The sequence below is a fragment of the Sapajus apella genome, unplaced genomic scaffold (assembly GCF_009761245.1).
Source record: "Sapajus apella isolate SASKATOON/1434 unplaced genomic scaffold, GSC_monkey_1.0 scaffold46, whole genome shotgun sequence".
Lineage (NCBI taxonomy): Eukaryota > Metazoa > Chordata > Mammalia > Primates > Cebidae > Sapajus > Sapajus apella.
The window spans coordinates 4993735-5010217 of record NW_022436986.1 but is presented as its reverse complement, the minus strand read 5'-3'; the positions used below and the strand labels follow the sequence as shown (position 1 = coordinate 5010217).

At 48.6% G+C, this 16483-nt stretch overlaps 1 protein-coding gene across 1 annotated transcript in view; it reads left to right on the top strand.

The window, feature by feature from the left end:
- The window catches only part of GABBR2 (gamma-aminobutyric acid type B receptor subunit 2), a 421806-nt gene that overhangs the window by 127011 nt on the left and 278312 nt on the right, over positions 1-16483 (top strand). Inside the window, exon 2 of the mRNA XM_032240167.1 lies at positions 3736-3873. Within this exon, the coding sequence (XP_032096058.1) occupies positions 3736-3873 (138 nt within the window). The remainder of the gene's footprint in view (positions 1-3735; positions 3874-16483) is intronic.

Genomic DNA, 16483 nt, shown 5'->3' with positions numbered 1-16483 from the left:
GTGGTACTGTATTATCATTGTCATTAGCTACAGATTAGAAAACAAGCCAAAGTCATTACAGAAATATATTAAAACTAGAAATGATTCAGTAAATCACAGTAGATTCCAAAAAGTAAAATCATGGTAGAGACAATTAAAACAAACCACTCTATTATATCTACTTGTGCTTTGCTGGGGGTGAGAAGTGTTGTTTTCAATCAACGACCAGGGATAATTAATAGAGGGCCCCAGAAGCAGTTAGAACTTAATCTTCCCTCCCTCCCTCTCTTCCTTCCTTCCCTCCTTTCTTTCTCTCTTCCTTTCTTGGCAAAATAAATTAACTTGGCCAGTTTTTAAATTAAACTAAAAATTTTTAATTAAATTATTTACCAAAAACCTGTAGTATTTAAACTCCCTAGGCTGGTATCCCTAAGCCTTCGCCCAGGCCACCTCATCCTTGTCACTCACTGTTGAAGCAAGCCGGGTTGTTTCTGTTCCCGTCTCACTTTTCCACCTCCTTGCCTGTATTCGTGCTGCTCCTCCGCCTACAATTCCTGTGTTCAAGTGTTCCCTCTTCCGGAGCCCTCCCTGGCTTTCCCTGCAGTGCCCACAGCCTGGATCTGCCTCTGTCCCGCAGCACCGACTACCATCCCCCATGCGAGGTGACCACATGCCCCAGCCTCACTGCCTCCACCATCAGTGTGCTCCCCGAGACCAGGAACCATGTCGGACTTGGTTCTCTGTCCTGTTGGCATAGGCATAGATCACAGTCCAGGGGAGTTTCTCAAATAAATGAAGAGGGAGCAAGAAATATTAGTGCACTCTGATCCCATATTGTGGTCACTTAAGGGGTAGATGGAGGACAAGCAGAAAGAATGAGGAGGACATAGATTGGAGAGAAAGACAAAAATAAGGAGAGATGTGGAAGTAGAAAAGGTGGAGGAAAGCAGATGAAGGGAGAGTGTCCAACGAATCTTTTTTTTTTTTTTTTTTTTTTGAAATGGAGTCTTGCTCTGTCGCCCAGGCTGGAGTGCAGTGGAGTTATCTCAGCTCACTACAACCTCCGCCTCCCAGGTTCAAGCAATTCTTCTGCCTCAGCCTCCTGAGCAGCCAGGACTATAGGTGTGGGCCACCATGCCTGGCTGATTTTTGTATTTTTAATAGAGATGGGGTTTCACCATGTTGGCCAGGTAGTTCTCAAACTCCTGACCTCAGGTGAAATACCTGCCTTGGCCTCCCAAAGTGCTGGGATTACAGGCGTGAGCCACCGCACCCAGCCCCACCAGATCTTACTGAATCTTTACTGAGGCGCCTGTCCAAGATCTGGGGATACAGCAGTGAAAACGATGACAAAATCCTTGCCCACCTGGGGCTTTCATTCTAGTTGAGGAAATCAGTCAATCTACAAGTGAACAAAAAGTAGACAAGATGATTTCAAATAATTTTAGGAACTGTGTTAGGGCATTAAATAGGGTGGCATGTCAGGAAGTGAGTGGGGGTGGGAAATATTTTGGGTAGGGTGACTTGATTGATGGGAAAGAGAGTGAACCATGCTGAGAACCAAGAAAGTTGTGTTCCCAGCAAAGAAAATAGCAAATGCAAAGGCCCAGAGGTGGGAAGGAAAGTGCTTTTGATTTCAGAGAACTGGAAGGAGGTTGGTAGGGCTGTACTTGGTGAACAAAGGGTAGAGAAAAGGGAACTTAGGCCAGAGTGAGAGGCAGCTGCTGGAATGAACGGCTTCCATTGTGATAAGGAGTGTTGAGAAAATCACCCCAAACCTGTACATAATACAAAGGTGTGATTATGTGACTATTTACCCTACTACTTAGAGCATTTTCTAACAATTCTGCCCAAGGGTCATCTGACTGGAGGAATAGAACTTTGCCCAGTCAATTAAGACCTAGACATTTTTCAATCCTCTGGAAGGGATAAGATATGCTGGTTGTCAGTGATTTTCTTTTCTATCCCCAAAGGTTGTGGTTTTATCACTCTGTAGGACATCAACCAGTTTTGTATCTAATTTGGCAATCTTATTCCTTACTTTTTTGAGTCACTGTAAAAATCCCTGTTTCTTAAATTCTCTTTGAATCCACTTTGTCATCCTGCAAATCCCCTTATTAATGAGTTCAATAAAACTTTGACATGTGTTCACTATCAATTTTCATGAGAATTATGTTTTTAACCTTTCGAGAGTTATATTCTGATAGGAATTTGGGTTTTAAGTGCACAGAAAGCAGGAAGAGTGAGAAGAATTCATTTATGTTTGACAGAGGATCCTCAGACTGCTAGATGGTGGAGGGGTTGAAATTGCCCATGGGGAGGTAAGATGCCCAGTAGCTTGAAGCCAGAGCCTTTGTCCAGGGGAGAGATGACCACAGGGCTTGATGAGGGAGGTGGGGATGGAAAGGCTGAGTGAGCCAGAATTGAATCCTGATACTCGTTGTGGGCCGTCTCCCCTTTCCATCCTCAGGCTGGGTTGCCATGAACTGTTTTCTTGGCCAACTTTCCTCTCTAATATGGGAGCTCCTTGGCAGGAGCTGTGTCCAATTTGTATGTTTTCTCAATGTCCAGCTCTGGACTGAACACAGAGTAGTGCTTGGCAAGTGTTTGTTGAATGAATATTCTCTTTAGGTTGATATTCCTCATCATTTTTTTTAAACAATTGTAGTAAAAAATACACATAACCTAAAATTTACCATTTTAACCATTTTTTTGTGTATGGTTCAGTGGCATTAAGCACATTTACATTGTTGAGCTACCATCACCACCATCCACCTCCAACACACGGCCATCATCCCCACTGAAACTCTGAACCCGTTAAACAATGAAGTCCCCTTCCTTCCTCCTCCCAGCCTGTGAAACCCAGCTATCACCCAGCCAAACCCCAGCCCCTGGCAACCACCATTCTACTTTCTTTCTCTATGAATTTAATTAACTAGACAACCTCATATGCGTGGGATCATATAATAGTTGTCTTTTTGTATGGCTTATTAGTACAATGTCCTCAAGGTTCATCCATGTTGTAGCATGTGTCCAAATTTCTTCCCTTTCCAGGCTGAAAATATTCCATTGCATGGATACGCCCCAGTTTGTTTATCCATTCACCTGTTAATGGGCATTTGTGTCGTTCCCATCTTTTGGCTATCGTGAATGATATGAACATGAGCGTGTGAATATGGGTGTACAACTGTCTCTTCAAGTCCCTGCCTTCAGTCGTTTTGGGTATACATCTAGAGGTGGAATTGCACATGGCAATTCTATGTTTAACTTCTGAAGGGACCACTCTACTGTTTCCACAGAAGCTGCACCCAACATTCCCACTAATAGGGCAGAGCAGTTCCAGTTCCCTACACCCTTGCCAACACTTGTTGTTTTCTGTGTGTATGTGTTTTTTAATGATAGCCATTTTAATGAGTATGGGATCGTCCTTAAAATATAAATGGCCATGAAAAAGAGAGATCCCAGAGTGAGGCATTATGGGGGCTTTTCCTAAGTGTGCTCTAAAGGGAGATAGCTGGGATGCTGGAGAGAGGTCCTAGATTTGGAGGGCATTTAGTGGGAACAGAGACAGGACAGTGGGTGCCAAGACCGCACTCTCGGAGCTCACAGCATGGACTCAGGGCTGGCTTAAGGAGAGTCCCCACCGTGGGAGAACTGAAACCCAGGTTTCCACGAGGAAAGATTTGTTTGTTGGGCTCGTGCCCCTGGGGAAAAGCTGTTTCTAATTTGGACCTTTTTCTGTGTGTTGCTTCCCAGTGCGACAATGCAAAAGGGTTGAAAGCCTTCTACGATGCAATAAAATACGGGCCGAATCACTTGATGGTGTTTGGAGGCGTCTGTCCATCCGTCACGTCCATCATTGCAGAGTCCCTCCAAGGCTGGAATCTGGTGCAGGTAAGGTCCGAGCCACCTTCTGTTCGGGGGAAGTGTCTTTGGTTGGCCCTCAGTCTTTTGCAGGAATGATTCCTTGTACAGTGTGCTTTCTACGTTGCCTGGGTCAGGCCTCCTGGACTTTCTCCTGGGTGATAGCACAGCCTTTCACTGCTGGCCTGAATTGGCATTGCCCCCATGGTGGGTCTCTAAAGGGCAGCCCTGATGCCACCACCGTGTATTTAAAAGCTTCAGGGCTCACCACTGATTCCTTAGCCCAGCTTTTGGGGCCATTGAGGCCAGCCAACCTGCCTGTCCAATGTTATCTCCTGCTCCGCCTGCTTGCTCCATAGCATAGCCCTGCCAGACACCTTGCTTTTCCACATGTGCCCTGTACCTTTGGGCCTCAGAGCCCTGCTCTCGCTGTTCCCTTAACCAGATGACCCCTCATCCATTCTCTGCCAAGCCTCCGTCTCCCACTGAAAATTTATCTTTTGTCCTCTAAGACTGCCTTTGTCCTCAGTTAAGTCTTTCCTGGGCTCTTGGCCAGTTGTTCACTCTTTGCCCTGGCAGATTTTATACATCACTGAATATAGTGTGTTGTAGGCGAGACTTGCCAGTCTGTTATTAGCTGTTATTTGGGATGGGAAAGAAGAGTGTAGAACTATATGACCACCAGGGGTGAGTGGTGGCCCATACACATGTTTACTTTATTGCTCCATCCATCCACCCATCCATCCATCCATCCATCCATCCACCCATCCATCTATCCATCCATCCTTTCACCTATCAATTTATCCATCCATCCATGCATCCGTCCATCTGTCCACCTACCCATTCACCTATCCGTCTATCCATCCATCTGTCCTTCTGTTCATTCATCCATCCATCCATGCATCCATCCATCCATGTATCCATCCATCCATGTATCCATCCACCCATTCACCTATCCATCCATCCATCCATCCTTTCACCCATCAATTCACCTATCCATCCATCCATCCATCTGTCCATCCGTCTGTCCGTCCATCCATCCATACATCCATCTATCCATCCACCCAACAAATATTATAGGCAACTTACTCTGTGCCTGGATTTTGGCGGGCACAATGGGGATACAGTGCCGAACAGAATAGACGTGGTTTGCATTATTCTGGAGCTTACATTCTAGGAGTAAGACAGGCAAGAAGCAAGTAAATAATAAAAATATTATTATTAAGGCTGTATATGGAGGGCCTGCCATGTGCCAGACACTGTTCTTTGTATTTTTCTGCATGAACTCATTTAATTTTTATAACAGCTCTATGCTGTAGGTACCTTATCACCCTCATTTTATAGATAACGGAACTGAGGCACAGAAAAGCTATGTAACTTGCCCAAGGACTCACAGCTAATAAGTAGTAGGGCCAGGATTTTAACTCAGGCAGTCTGTCCCTTCAGATAAGATTGTAGTAAGGAAACTTGGCTATAACAGAAGGAAACAGGGTGATGAGATATATGGTGACTGTCTTGGGGTAGTCAGAAAAGGTCTCTTGGAGGAGGTGACATTCAAGCTGAGACCTGAAGGGTGAGAAAGAGACCACTGGGTGAAGTGCATTCCATGTCAGTGAATGGAATAGCAAATAGAGGAAGGCAGCTTGTGATAGAAAAGAACCTGGCGTACTCATGGAACAGAAAACAGGGCAGTGGGGCTGGAGTGTGGTGGGTAGGAAGTCAGGTTGAAGAGAATGATAGTGACAGGGCGAGCAGGAGCCTGACCATGTAGAGGATCTGTTGCATTCCACTTGCATTGACTGAGAACCTCCTCTGAGTCTGGTGCTGAATGTATGGGGTGCTGGGGTGGAGCCCAAGCTTGCAGCCACTAGGGGCGGTGGGCACAAGCTGTGACAGGTGTTATGAAAGAGGGGTGGGGGCCCAGGCGAGGGCCCCTCACTCAGCCCCAGATCAAGGAAGCCCCAGGGCAGGTGCTATGGCAGGTTCAGTGGAGCTGGCTGCTGAAGGAGGAGAGGGCGTTGGACAGCCGGAGACTTGGGGGAGAGCGCCGCTGCAGAGGAAACTGGGCGTGCAAAAGCGGGAGGTGGGGAAGTGTGTGGGTTTGGGGAGTGCTGAGTCACTCCTTGTGGCCGGAGCAGGCCACACTGATTGTGAGCAGATGCAATGGGAAGAGGTGGCCAGAATAGCAGCCCTGTGCACTGGTGCAAACCTAACTGCAAACCTAACCACACACCTGAAAGCCAGCATGGCTCAGTGTGCCGCAGGAGCCTGGCCTCAGGCCCTCAAGGTGCTTAGAACAGCTGTGGAGACCTTGGACCAGTCACTTAACTTCTCTGGGCATGAGCTTGCTTTCCTGAATATCGAGGAGCACATTCTCTGCTAGTCAGAGTCACTGCTGCTTCCCTGAGCCTTGGTTTCCTCATCTGCATGATCAAGGTAGTAATAGGACTGCTTTCACGGGGTTGCTGTGTGGATCAAAAGACTGAAAAGTGATCAGAGCTGTGCCTGGCACACAGTAAGTGCTAAGTAAGTATTCTTTGTTCTTAGTCCTGCCCTGTGTCCTCCCACTCCCCAAGTTGAATGCCCTGATTACTTGGCATTCCTGGTCTTTCCTGCATTCCCATATTTTCTTACACTGTTCCTACCACCGAAAACATCCCATTCTTCCTAGATCAAGTGCTACCCATTCTTTGAGACCCAGCTTAAATGTCACCTCCTTCAGGAAGACTTTCTTGCCTGCTACTAGGGGGCTGCTAAGGTAGGGCCCTAGAAAGCCTTTCTATCACTTCCCCTTGTTTAATTCAGCACAGCGTGTGCACAGCCCAGTGTCCCATTCCGCTCTGCCTGTCCCTCTCTTAGGGTTTGGCAGATGTGGGGGTGTGTTTATAACTGTTTGTCTCTCCAGCTGAGCTGTGAGCTCCTTGAGGACAGAACATGGACTTCTTTTTTTCCCTATGCCTAACATTTCACATTCTGCATTAGAAGTCTGCTCAATGATCAGAGGGATGGAGGGAGTTGGGAAGGGATGGAAGGATCTGCAGATGGGCACTTTGTCCAGGCATGAGAGGCCAAGGTCCCAGGGAAATCCCCTACCCAGAGAGGAATCCAAGGAGCTTCCTGATTCTCAGTGTCACTTGGAACCATCTGTCCCTCAGATTTCCCTGAGGAGCTGCAGGAACAAGTACGGTGTTGGAAACTCCCCAGCTTGCAGACCAGAACTACCTGGCCTCACCAAGAGCAGGACAGCCCTCCAACCTAGAGGAGTTGATAAGACAGGGAACTGGGTTATGAGATGGGGATTGTGTTAGTTATTCATTACTGGATGACAAATCCCCCCCAAATTTAGTGGCTTAAAACAGCAATATCCTGTGTTATTTCATTATTTCTCTGGTTCAGGAATTAAGACACACTGAATGACTTATGTTTGCTCTATGGTGTTTGGGGCCCAGTGGGAGGATTTGAAGGCTGGGGACTGGCATCATCTGAAGGCTTGACTGGGGCTGGAGGATCTGCTTCCAATGTGGCTCCTCTCCATGTGCAGGTCTCCATACGGCTGCCTAAGTGTCCTTATGACAAGGCAGCTGGCATCCTCCAAAGTGAGTTATGAAAAGACCAAGGCAGAGGTGACAAAGTCTTTTAGGACTTAGCTTTGGGAATTGCATACTGTAACTTCTGCTGTAATCTGTGGATTACACAAATTAGCGCTTATTTAGAGAGGGGTAGTACCAAGGTGTAGCAGGAGGTGAAGCTCACTGGGGGCCATCTTGGAGACCAATACTGTAATGACTAATGGCTGGAGGAAGGCAGGAACTCCAGTTGCCCAGCAAGTGGGACTTGACACTGAGGCCCTTCCCTGTTTTGCAGAACTCCTGCTTATCCTTCAAAACCCTGGATACCACTTCTTCTGTGATGCCTTCCCTGATCTCCTTCTTCCACCCCTTTCCTTCAGTGCCTCCCATTCCCTGCTCAAAAAGTAAATGAATTATTTCTCTTCCTCCTCTACGCCCTGCTTTCTCAATAGGGGGTGATATCTCCTCCAAGGGATAAAAATTGGTTCTTGTGGGGAGGCAAAAAAAAAATTACTTTTTAAATATATAAAGCATAGATATAGATGTAGTACACAAACAGATCTATGTATGCCTGTGGTATTACAATTTCACCAGGGGACAAGAGTAGGAAAAAACTAGCCAGAGAGGCTTCTTAGGAGACTAACAGTGAAACGAACATTGAGAAACACCATCCACATCCTCCTGTACTGTGTACAGTATTCTCTTATTAAATAAATTTCATGTCAATAAATGATACACTTAAAATTACTGGTAGCGACAGCAAATTTTATATGTTTATTTTACCTCAATTAACAAAAATAAAATTTAATAAAGTAGGCTGGGCATGGTGACTCATGTCTGTAATCCCAGTGCTTTGGGAGGCCAATGCAGGAGGATGGCTTTAAGCCAGGGGTTTGAGGCCAGCTTGGGGAACGTAGTGAGACCTCATCTCTACAAAAATGTATAAAGTTAGCTGAGTGTGGTGGCACATTCCTGTAGTCCCGGGTACTTGAGAGGCTGAAGCAGGAGGATAACTCAAGCCTAGGAATTCAAGGCTGCAGTGAGCTATGATCATGCCACTATACTCCTGCCTGGGTAAAAAAGTCTCTATTTTTTTTTTTAAATTAAGTGTTGTGAAAAATAATTTGTTCTACAGCCAGTCTTCCATATCAGATTGTGAGCTTCTTAGGGGCAGCCCTTCCCCTCCCCATCTTCATCTCTTGGTTCCCAATGTCTGGTGCAGGGCCGGGGCTCACAGTAGGTCCTCAATGAGTACTGAACTGTGCCATGTGCAGACGATAGGCAGACAGAGGGGCCTGAAATGCTCCATGGCAGAGCCTCTCACAGGGTGGCCCTGTCTGTGGTGCAGGGAGGGCGGTGGCCCACACAGATTCTCAGCCTCCACCTCCAGACTTGCTCTGCGTTTTCCCAGGCTCCTTGTCGGGGAGATGCCCACACCCAGACAACTACTGCACTGACATTCATTACTAGACACTGGGGCTGGATCAGCCACTGCAGCTGGACATGGATGGGGGATGCTGGGGGCCTGGGAACTGGAGGGTACTTGACAGTTTGGACTTCTCTAACTCTCTCTGCCTTGTGCAGCCAGCAAGGAAGATATAAGAACAAAGATCTGGATCTTGATCTGGGCATAGCCTGGGAGCCTGGATTCCTGCCTCCTTCTCACTCCCAGGGAACATAGCCCCATTTATGATGAGCCACACTCTGTGGACCTCCCACGCCACCCCAACCCCAACTCAGGGAGGCTAAGCTTGTTTCCAGAGATGGCGAAGGGGTGGACGGGTGGGTCTACAGGTGCTCAAGGGATTTGATGAATCTCTTAACTTATTCAAGGCTGGGCTTCAGAACAGAGCTTCACAAATGGGAAATTGCGTGTAATCTGTGTAACTGAAAGAAGCTCTGGCTGCCCTTTTTGGAGGAGCAGTGCTTGCCGGACAGACAGCCGGGAATGCGTAATCAGTTGTTTCTGTTTCCTGGCTTCACAAAAATAGGGATTCACACACCAGAGGGGTGAAAATTCCCCCTGGTGCTGAAATCAGTTAAATTTAACTTTTGCCTTTTGCTGGGCCTCTTGATTCATAGCTGCTGTGCGGAGAGGCTAATATTGTTTTAGTCGTGATGTGAGTCACTAGCCACTGGGAACCTCAGTTTCTCCCTCTATATGCAAGGGCCTTCACAGAGTCCAGGGTCTGACATGCAGGTGAGAGTGGCTCTGTCCCTCTCCAAAGTGTCTCATTGTCACAGCCAGCCCAGGGTGCAGAGTTCCAATCTGGGCCTCACACTGGGAGGAACCCACTAGGGCCTGACCCAGGGAGGCATCAGGGAAGGGTCACAGCCTGGACATTGGAGAACTGAGAGTGTTCAGCTTGGAGAGTACACGGGGCACTAGGGAGGAGGGAGGAGTCTGGACCTCCAGCGTTGCATGGCTGTCTTTGATAGATTTTTCTGGAGCCATGGCTGAAGTTAGAGGGAAGCAGGGCTTCCACCTCCTGTGAGCAAGCCCTGCCTCTGGAGGCCTCCAGCATGCAGCAAGCTGCCTGGCTGAGAAGTCATAGTTCCCTGTGGACCAAGGTTCCCTGAGCAGTCTGGTTTCAGCCAGGCTGGCTGCGGGGAAATTTAATACACAGAATAGGCAAATACCAGGTCAGTGGTTCTCCAACTATATGGGAAGAGTCACTTATGGGGGTTCTTGTCAACAATGTGAATTCTAGGGCTCCACTCTGAGTAGATCTAGGTTAGGGGCTTATCACATCCCTCTAGCACTGTACTCTTCATTGGTCACGGCCATGGCCATTTCAGTACCAGTGGCTCAGGTGACTGCGATGCACTTGCTAGGTCAGGAGTTCTCTAAGGCCTGGAGACTTGCTAGGCCAGGAGTTCTCCAAGGCCTGGTTCATCTCCCAGACACCTGAGCTCTTTAACAAATGCTGCTGGTCCAGAAAACTCTAATTGATGCTGCCTGTGTGGAAAAGAGGACATGGAGGAGGTCACGGCGGGGGTGGCGGTGGGGTGCAAAATATGTTGCCAGGGCAAATATCCCAGTGCCGCCAGGATGACGCTCAGTCCATGGAGTGCCCCATCACCTTGCCGTTTTCCCAGCCCACCTTCTGCCCCTTCATGCTGCTGGCCTCAGTACAGGCTGCTGGCAGGACTGTGCTCATTCTTCCCAGTGCAGCTTGGGTGCCCCTTCTTTGCAATGCCCCCCATTGCCTCCCCTGTGCTCCCTGACCTGACCTGCACATCCCTCCCAGGGTGTTTGCTATGTCTGCCTACCCACAGCCTGCAGCTGCAGGTCAGAGTTGTATCTCATTCACCGTACCCCTTGGTTTGGTGCAGGACTGGCAGTGATGCCAGAACAGTGCTCAGAGCATATCTGCTGACAGAGAGCCAGGTGCCTGCCTTCGAGGCCTTGGGTTGGTCCCCTAAGAACCAAGGGCGTGTCATCAGAGCACCAGACCTAAAGTCACCCAAGGATTCTCCAGCTGCAGCCCTTTGTTAAACAAATGTAGAGGGAGCCCTAACATGGCCGTGGGCTCAGCCTCAGCCCACATCTCCATCTCAGAACTCCCCCCGTTTTCTAACTGATATGTTTCCTTTGTAGTATTTTTCAGACCCACCCAGAATCCTGTCCTCAGAGATCTAAGGGTGGCTTGTGTTTATTTTGGGGGCAGTCCTCCAGATCTCCTACCAGGCTGATCTGTCCTGAATGCATGGGACCTGGGAAAAAGCAGGAGAATTTGGAGTTGGGTGGGGAAGATGGAGACAGAGCCCGGGGAAGGTCCAAGAGACGCCAGTGAGAGGGTGTTCGACATCCTCAGAGACCAGGACCACACTCCTTCCCGCTTGGGAGTGAGATGATCGTAGCCTCAGCTTGCAGAAAGAAATCGTCTCGCTGATGAAAATAAAGTCAGATTCCTGAAGGGATAAAGGGCTGCTCGTAGGAAAGTGCAAACACTGTTTCCTCAAGCCCTGTATCCCACAGAGCCTGTCCTTTAAAAGGCAGCCATGGCAGATTATTAAATTGTAGGTGCACTTCTCCTGGCGCTGGCCCCAGCCTCCCCTCGCAGCCCACCCTGCCTTAGCAATCCTCCCGAGGACCTTCCTGGGAAGAAACATTTCGGCTTGTGCCATGGGCTGCTCCTTGGAGAAGTTCACGCCAGGGAGTGGAGGCACGGAGGACCTTCGGATGGAAGGATGTTGACTGTGTGTGTGTAGAGGTATTGGCAATGGAGTCCCAGTACATTTAAGGCTTGATTTCTGAAAAGCCAAAAGCATGCCTGGTTTTGACATTTAAAAAACAAATCAGTGAGAACCCCCAAATCAGGCCTTTTGCTATTTACTGAATTCCAGCATCATTCTAAAGGGTCAGTCGTGCCATTTTGCTTCATAGGAACAGAAATGTTGTGATCCGACTTGATTTTCTCAAACGATTGTTTTATTAAACTGTATGTTGTCTGAGAAATCAAAAGATTGCTTGTTACATAGCTGTGGCTTGTGGAATTTGAGGTAGATTCACGGAATGGCAGAGCTGGTAGAGGCTTAGCAGGCATTGGGTCCAGTCTCCTGTTGTACAGACTGAAAAACAGAGATCCAGATGGGGCAGGGCCTTGCCAAAGACTTCACAGTCACAGCAACGCTGGGCTCTGGCTTCCCCTCTAGCACTTAGCAGCATGTGCCATGGTCTGCTTTTCTCTCCCTCAGCCTCACTTTTCTGTTATGTAAAATGAGAATAGCAAACCTGCCTTCTGTGTTTTGTGCAGATGTTTTTTCTTCAAGGGAAAACCCTTTTATAAACTGTAATCCAGTAGCTGCTGTGATGATGCCTAGGACTCCTTTGCTAAAAGCAGATCTCTGATTATGGCTACTGGAGTTTATTGCTTTGCAATGGACAACAGGTTTTTTTGTTTTTGTTTTTGACACAGAGTCTTGCTCTGTCGCCAGGCTGGAGTGCAGTGGCGTGATCTCAGCTCGCTGCAACCTCCGCCTCTTCGGTTCAAGCAATTCTCCTACCTCAGCCTCCTGGGTAGCTGGGACCACAGGCACACACCACCATGCCCAGCTAATTTTTTTTTTTTTTGTATTTTTAGTAGAGACGGGGTTTCACCATGTTGCCCAGGATGGTCTCGATCTCTTGACCTTGTGATCCACCTGCCTCAGCCTCCCAAAGTGCTGGGATTACAGGCTTGAGCCACCGCACCTGGCCGACAACAGGGTTTTTTTACTCTGACAGTGCACTGAAAGTAAGGGGTCAGGGACGGAATGCGGGCTCTTCAGCAAGATGCTCAAAGTACACACAATGTCTGCCTCTCAGCCCCGAACAGTCAAAACCCAGCAGGCCAGAATCCTGCCACAACCCGGCCCATGTGGCTGCCATGCCCTTGCCACAGAGCATGCAGGAGGGTCTGCAGCCTTGATTGGAAACCACTTAGGAGCAGCAGTGCGATGAGGCACAGCTGGAAACTACTGCTGCTGCTCTTTAAGAAAGAGAATAGAGGTCAGTAATGCAGCATGGGTTGGAGCCATTTCTTTGCACTGGTCTCTAGGGGGGCTGTTAAAGCACATTAATAATCTATGAGATGCTTCCACCTTCTGAATTCATTAGAAACAAGAAGAAAGGGAAGAGAAGAAATGATACCATGGGCATGCACTATGGGCCAAGCAGAGTGGGTAGGAGAGACCCCAAGGATCTGGGGACTTTGGAGGGTCCTTCCTGGCTGTGATCAGATGCCCAGTGCAGTCAAGCCCATCAGAGTGGGCAGTATGTCGCGCATGAGATGAGGAACAGCTTGGTAGCTTTTTGTTTGGATACAATTGGTAGTAGGGTGCTCAGGACAAAGGAGTTTGGGAGTTGGCTTGAAGTGGGACCCATGGTGGCCATGGCAACAGCATTCCTAGGACACAGGGCTGTGGGGCAGCTGCAGGCAACTGCAGAGGCCAGAGGGATGGAGCATGTGGCAGGCTCCATGGTGGAAAAAGTGCTGACTGGTGCCTGCTCCCCCCACCCCATTTGCCCCAAATCTTCTAGCTCCAGTCCCCAGAGTCCCTTGAAACTGCTCAGCTGTTCTGTGCTATTTGAAGGCCCCAGCCTTCCCCTGAGGGGTCCACCATGCCTGCAGGCCTGCCCTCTCCTTTTCACCTTGAAAACCACGAGCCTGTGAGAGTTGGCAAGTGAGTTGCTGGCTCTCCTGAGCTTCTGGGGATGTTACGTCACGTGTCTGGCGTCCTTTGTTACAGGATCGTGTCTATACCAGAGTGTCATCATTGCCTCCACTTTTGCCTCCCCCATTTGACTGTGGCACCCTAAAGACAGTAGTCATGTCTGATTAGTCTCTCCATGCTTGGTCCCACTTACAGGGACCCAATAATGTGTGTGAGGGATGGAGGTGGAGATTCACTCCACAGCTTTGAGTTGGTCTGGGGTATCACTGCCCTTCATGATCCAAAACCCTACTTTTTTGGTGGAAGGGGTGAAGACGTGGTCCCCACATCCAACCTGACTTGCATGGATCCTGGCAGCACCCACCAATCTTCAGGGGAAGAGAGGTTCTGTTCTCATTCATTCATCCATTCATTCATTCACTGACTCAGCCTATAGTATTCATTCATTCTGTCACTCAACAAGTGCAGCGCCTACTGTATACTGTCCCCTGGTCTCCCAGAGGAGTGCAAATCCACCACCCAACACCACCACCCCAAGAGTGAGAGACATGGCAAAGAGGCAGTTTGATGCAGTAGCCTGGAATTCCAAAGCTCTGATGTCTCTCACTGACAGAGGGAACCTGGGCAAATTAGCAGCCCCCTCAGCACCTTACTGAACTCACAGTGCAATGGAGATAATCCCGTCCACCCTTCTGGCACTATTGAGAGTATTAGATGGGATGGGGATGCTGAAGCATGTGGAAGCCCTTTGCAGACCGTCAGCCCCACTAAGATCTCAGGTGGTGATGTTACCGCTACTGAGATGCCAGCTGGGCCCTGAAAATTTATAGGTCTCCATTTGTCTTCAGATCCAAAGTTGTGTGTATGAAATTAACTATCACTGACCATGAAGGTGATTCAGAACAGTAAAATTAAAACAGAGGACCTACAGGAGAGGCGAAACAGCAGCTGTTAGAGGGCGCACATGCTGTTTTTCTGGTTTTCAGAGAATTAGAGGTAGGTTGAAGAAGGGCCGGAAGCTCTCAAGGGCAGGGCAGTTCCCAATCTATTCCTGCAAGGACACACCCCATGTCTTTCCTGTTGGCCTGGTGAAAGATTCAATTTAAGGTGCTGACCCCTATTTTTAATTCAAGATCATGGTCTCTAAAGTAATGTCAGTTCCTAATGTGTAACTCCAATGGCCTCATTGTTTATGCATCTTTCACCGCCAGCCACTTCAACCCTTTTTCTGGGAATATACGGGGTGTAAATAATTCATTCTAAATAAATAAATCACTCCCACTACTTACGGTACAGCTGGTGCTGCTAGTGATCAGCGCAACTGCAGATTGCATAGAGTTGAGTCTGGAATTACAGATTGCATCTAGAAAGAACTGGAGAGGGAATTCGAAAATGAGCTCCCTCTGGGGACAAACATGTAAAATGGGATTAATACCAACCTGATAAGGTTGGGATGAGAGACAGATATAGTAAATGTGGAACACAGTGCCGGGCACCCAGCAGGCATGCAATACTCTTCTTCTTCTTCTTCTTCTTTTTTATTTTTTTGAGACAGGGTCTTGCAGCCTTGACCTCCCATGCTCAAGTGATCCTCCCACCTCAGACTCCCTAAGTAGCTGGGACTACAGACACACACCACCATGCCCAGCTAATTTTTAAAAAAAATTTTTGTAGAGACAGGGTTTTGCCTTGTCCAGGCTGGTCTCGAGCTCCTGAGCTCAAGTGATCTGCCCACCTCAGCCTCCCAAAGTGCTGGGATTACAGGTGTGGGCCACCACGCCCAGCCATCAGTATTATTCTTAAAACATTATTCCTGTAATTCATGAGTGAAGGTTACTATTTTGTTGAGGAAAATTGACTAAAAATTGGCATTTTTATGGCGGTGATTCTCAAATTTTGTGAGTATCAAGATCCTCTGGAAACTTGGTAAAATACAAAAACCCACTAGCCATAGGGTGACCAGTCATACCTGTTTTGGGATTGAGAGTGCCCCAGGAAGTAGGACTGTGTGTATTAAAACCAGGAAAGTCCCAGGCCAGCTGGGACAAGTTGGTCACCTTCGCCAGCTCTCATCCTGCTTGTAGGCGCCTCATCCTCTGTGCTGTGTGTTAGCACCCCAGGTGATTCTGAGGCACAGCTGTTGGGGAGGAACCACTGCCTTAGCGTGTGAGCCTGGGAAGATGCCTGCTGAGCCGCTGGGCAGGTGTTCTGGGGACAGAAGCACAGGTGCATGTGATGGCATGGCACTGATTGCCCCGTCCCGTGTTCTGTTTGGTAAATTGTGTTGTGCTCACCTGTGCAAATGAACAAATGGAGGCCCAGAGAGCCAATGTACCAGTAATACCAGGTGCACCTCAGGCTTGGGCAGATAGGCTGGGGTTCACATTCAGGCCCTGGTGTTTGTTAGCAGGTGCCTGGGGCAGGTTGCTTAGCCTCTTCCAGCCTCGGTTCCTGGTCTGGGGCTTGGCAGTGGCATCATTCTGATCCTGGGTGCTGGTGCATTGCCTTCCTTCTTCCTCCTATGGGCATCCACTCAAGGACACAGTCACCCAGGTGGCATCCTGGCCTATCTCTGCAGGTAGAGGCAGAGCCCTGGGATCTGGGATCACCTCCATGGGATGAGCTATGTGGTCTTGGGGCATCTCTTGCTCCCTGTGGGTCCCTGTGTAAGAGGAGTGGGATAGGCCAGTTGATGGGCCTTGATAACCTTGGTAATGGCTTCTCATTATGCCCTGTGGCTCAGATCCATCAATGCCTACCTTAATCCTGGCATCATCCCTCTTGGGCCTCTGCCTGTGATTTCTCTGGCTCATAAGGCCTGGTTTCCCCTCCATGGCTAGAAACTGTGAGAAGGAACCAAGCAAGCGCTCAGGCGCTGAGGCCACTCACACACGTAACTCCACAGAGTAGAG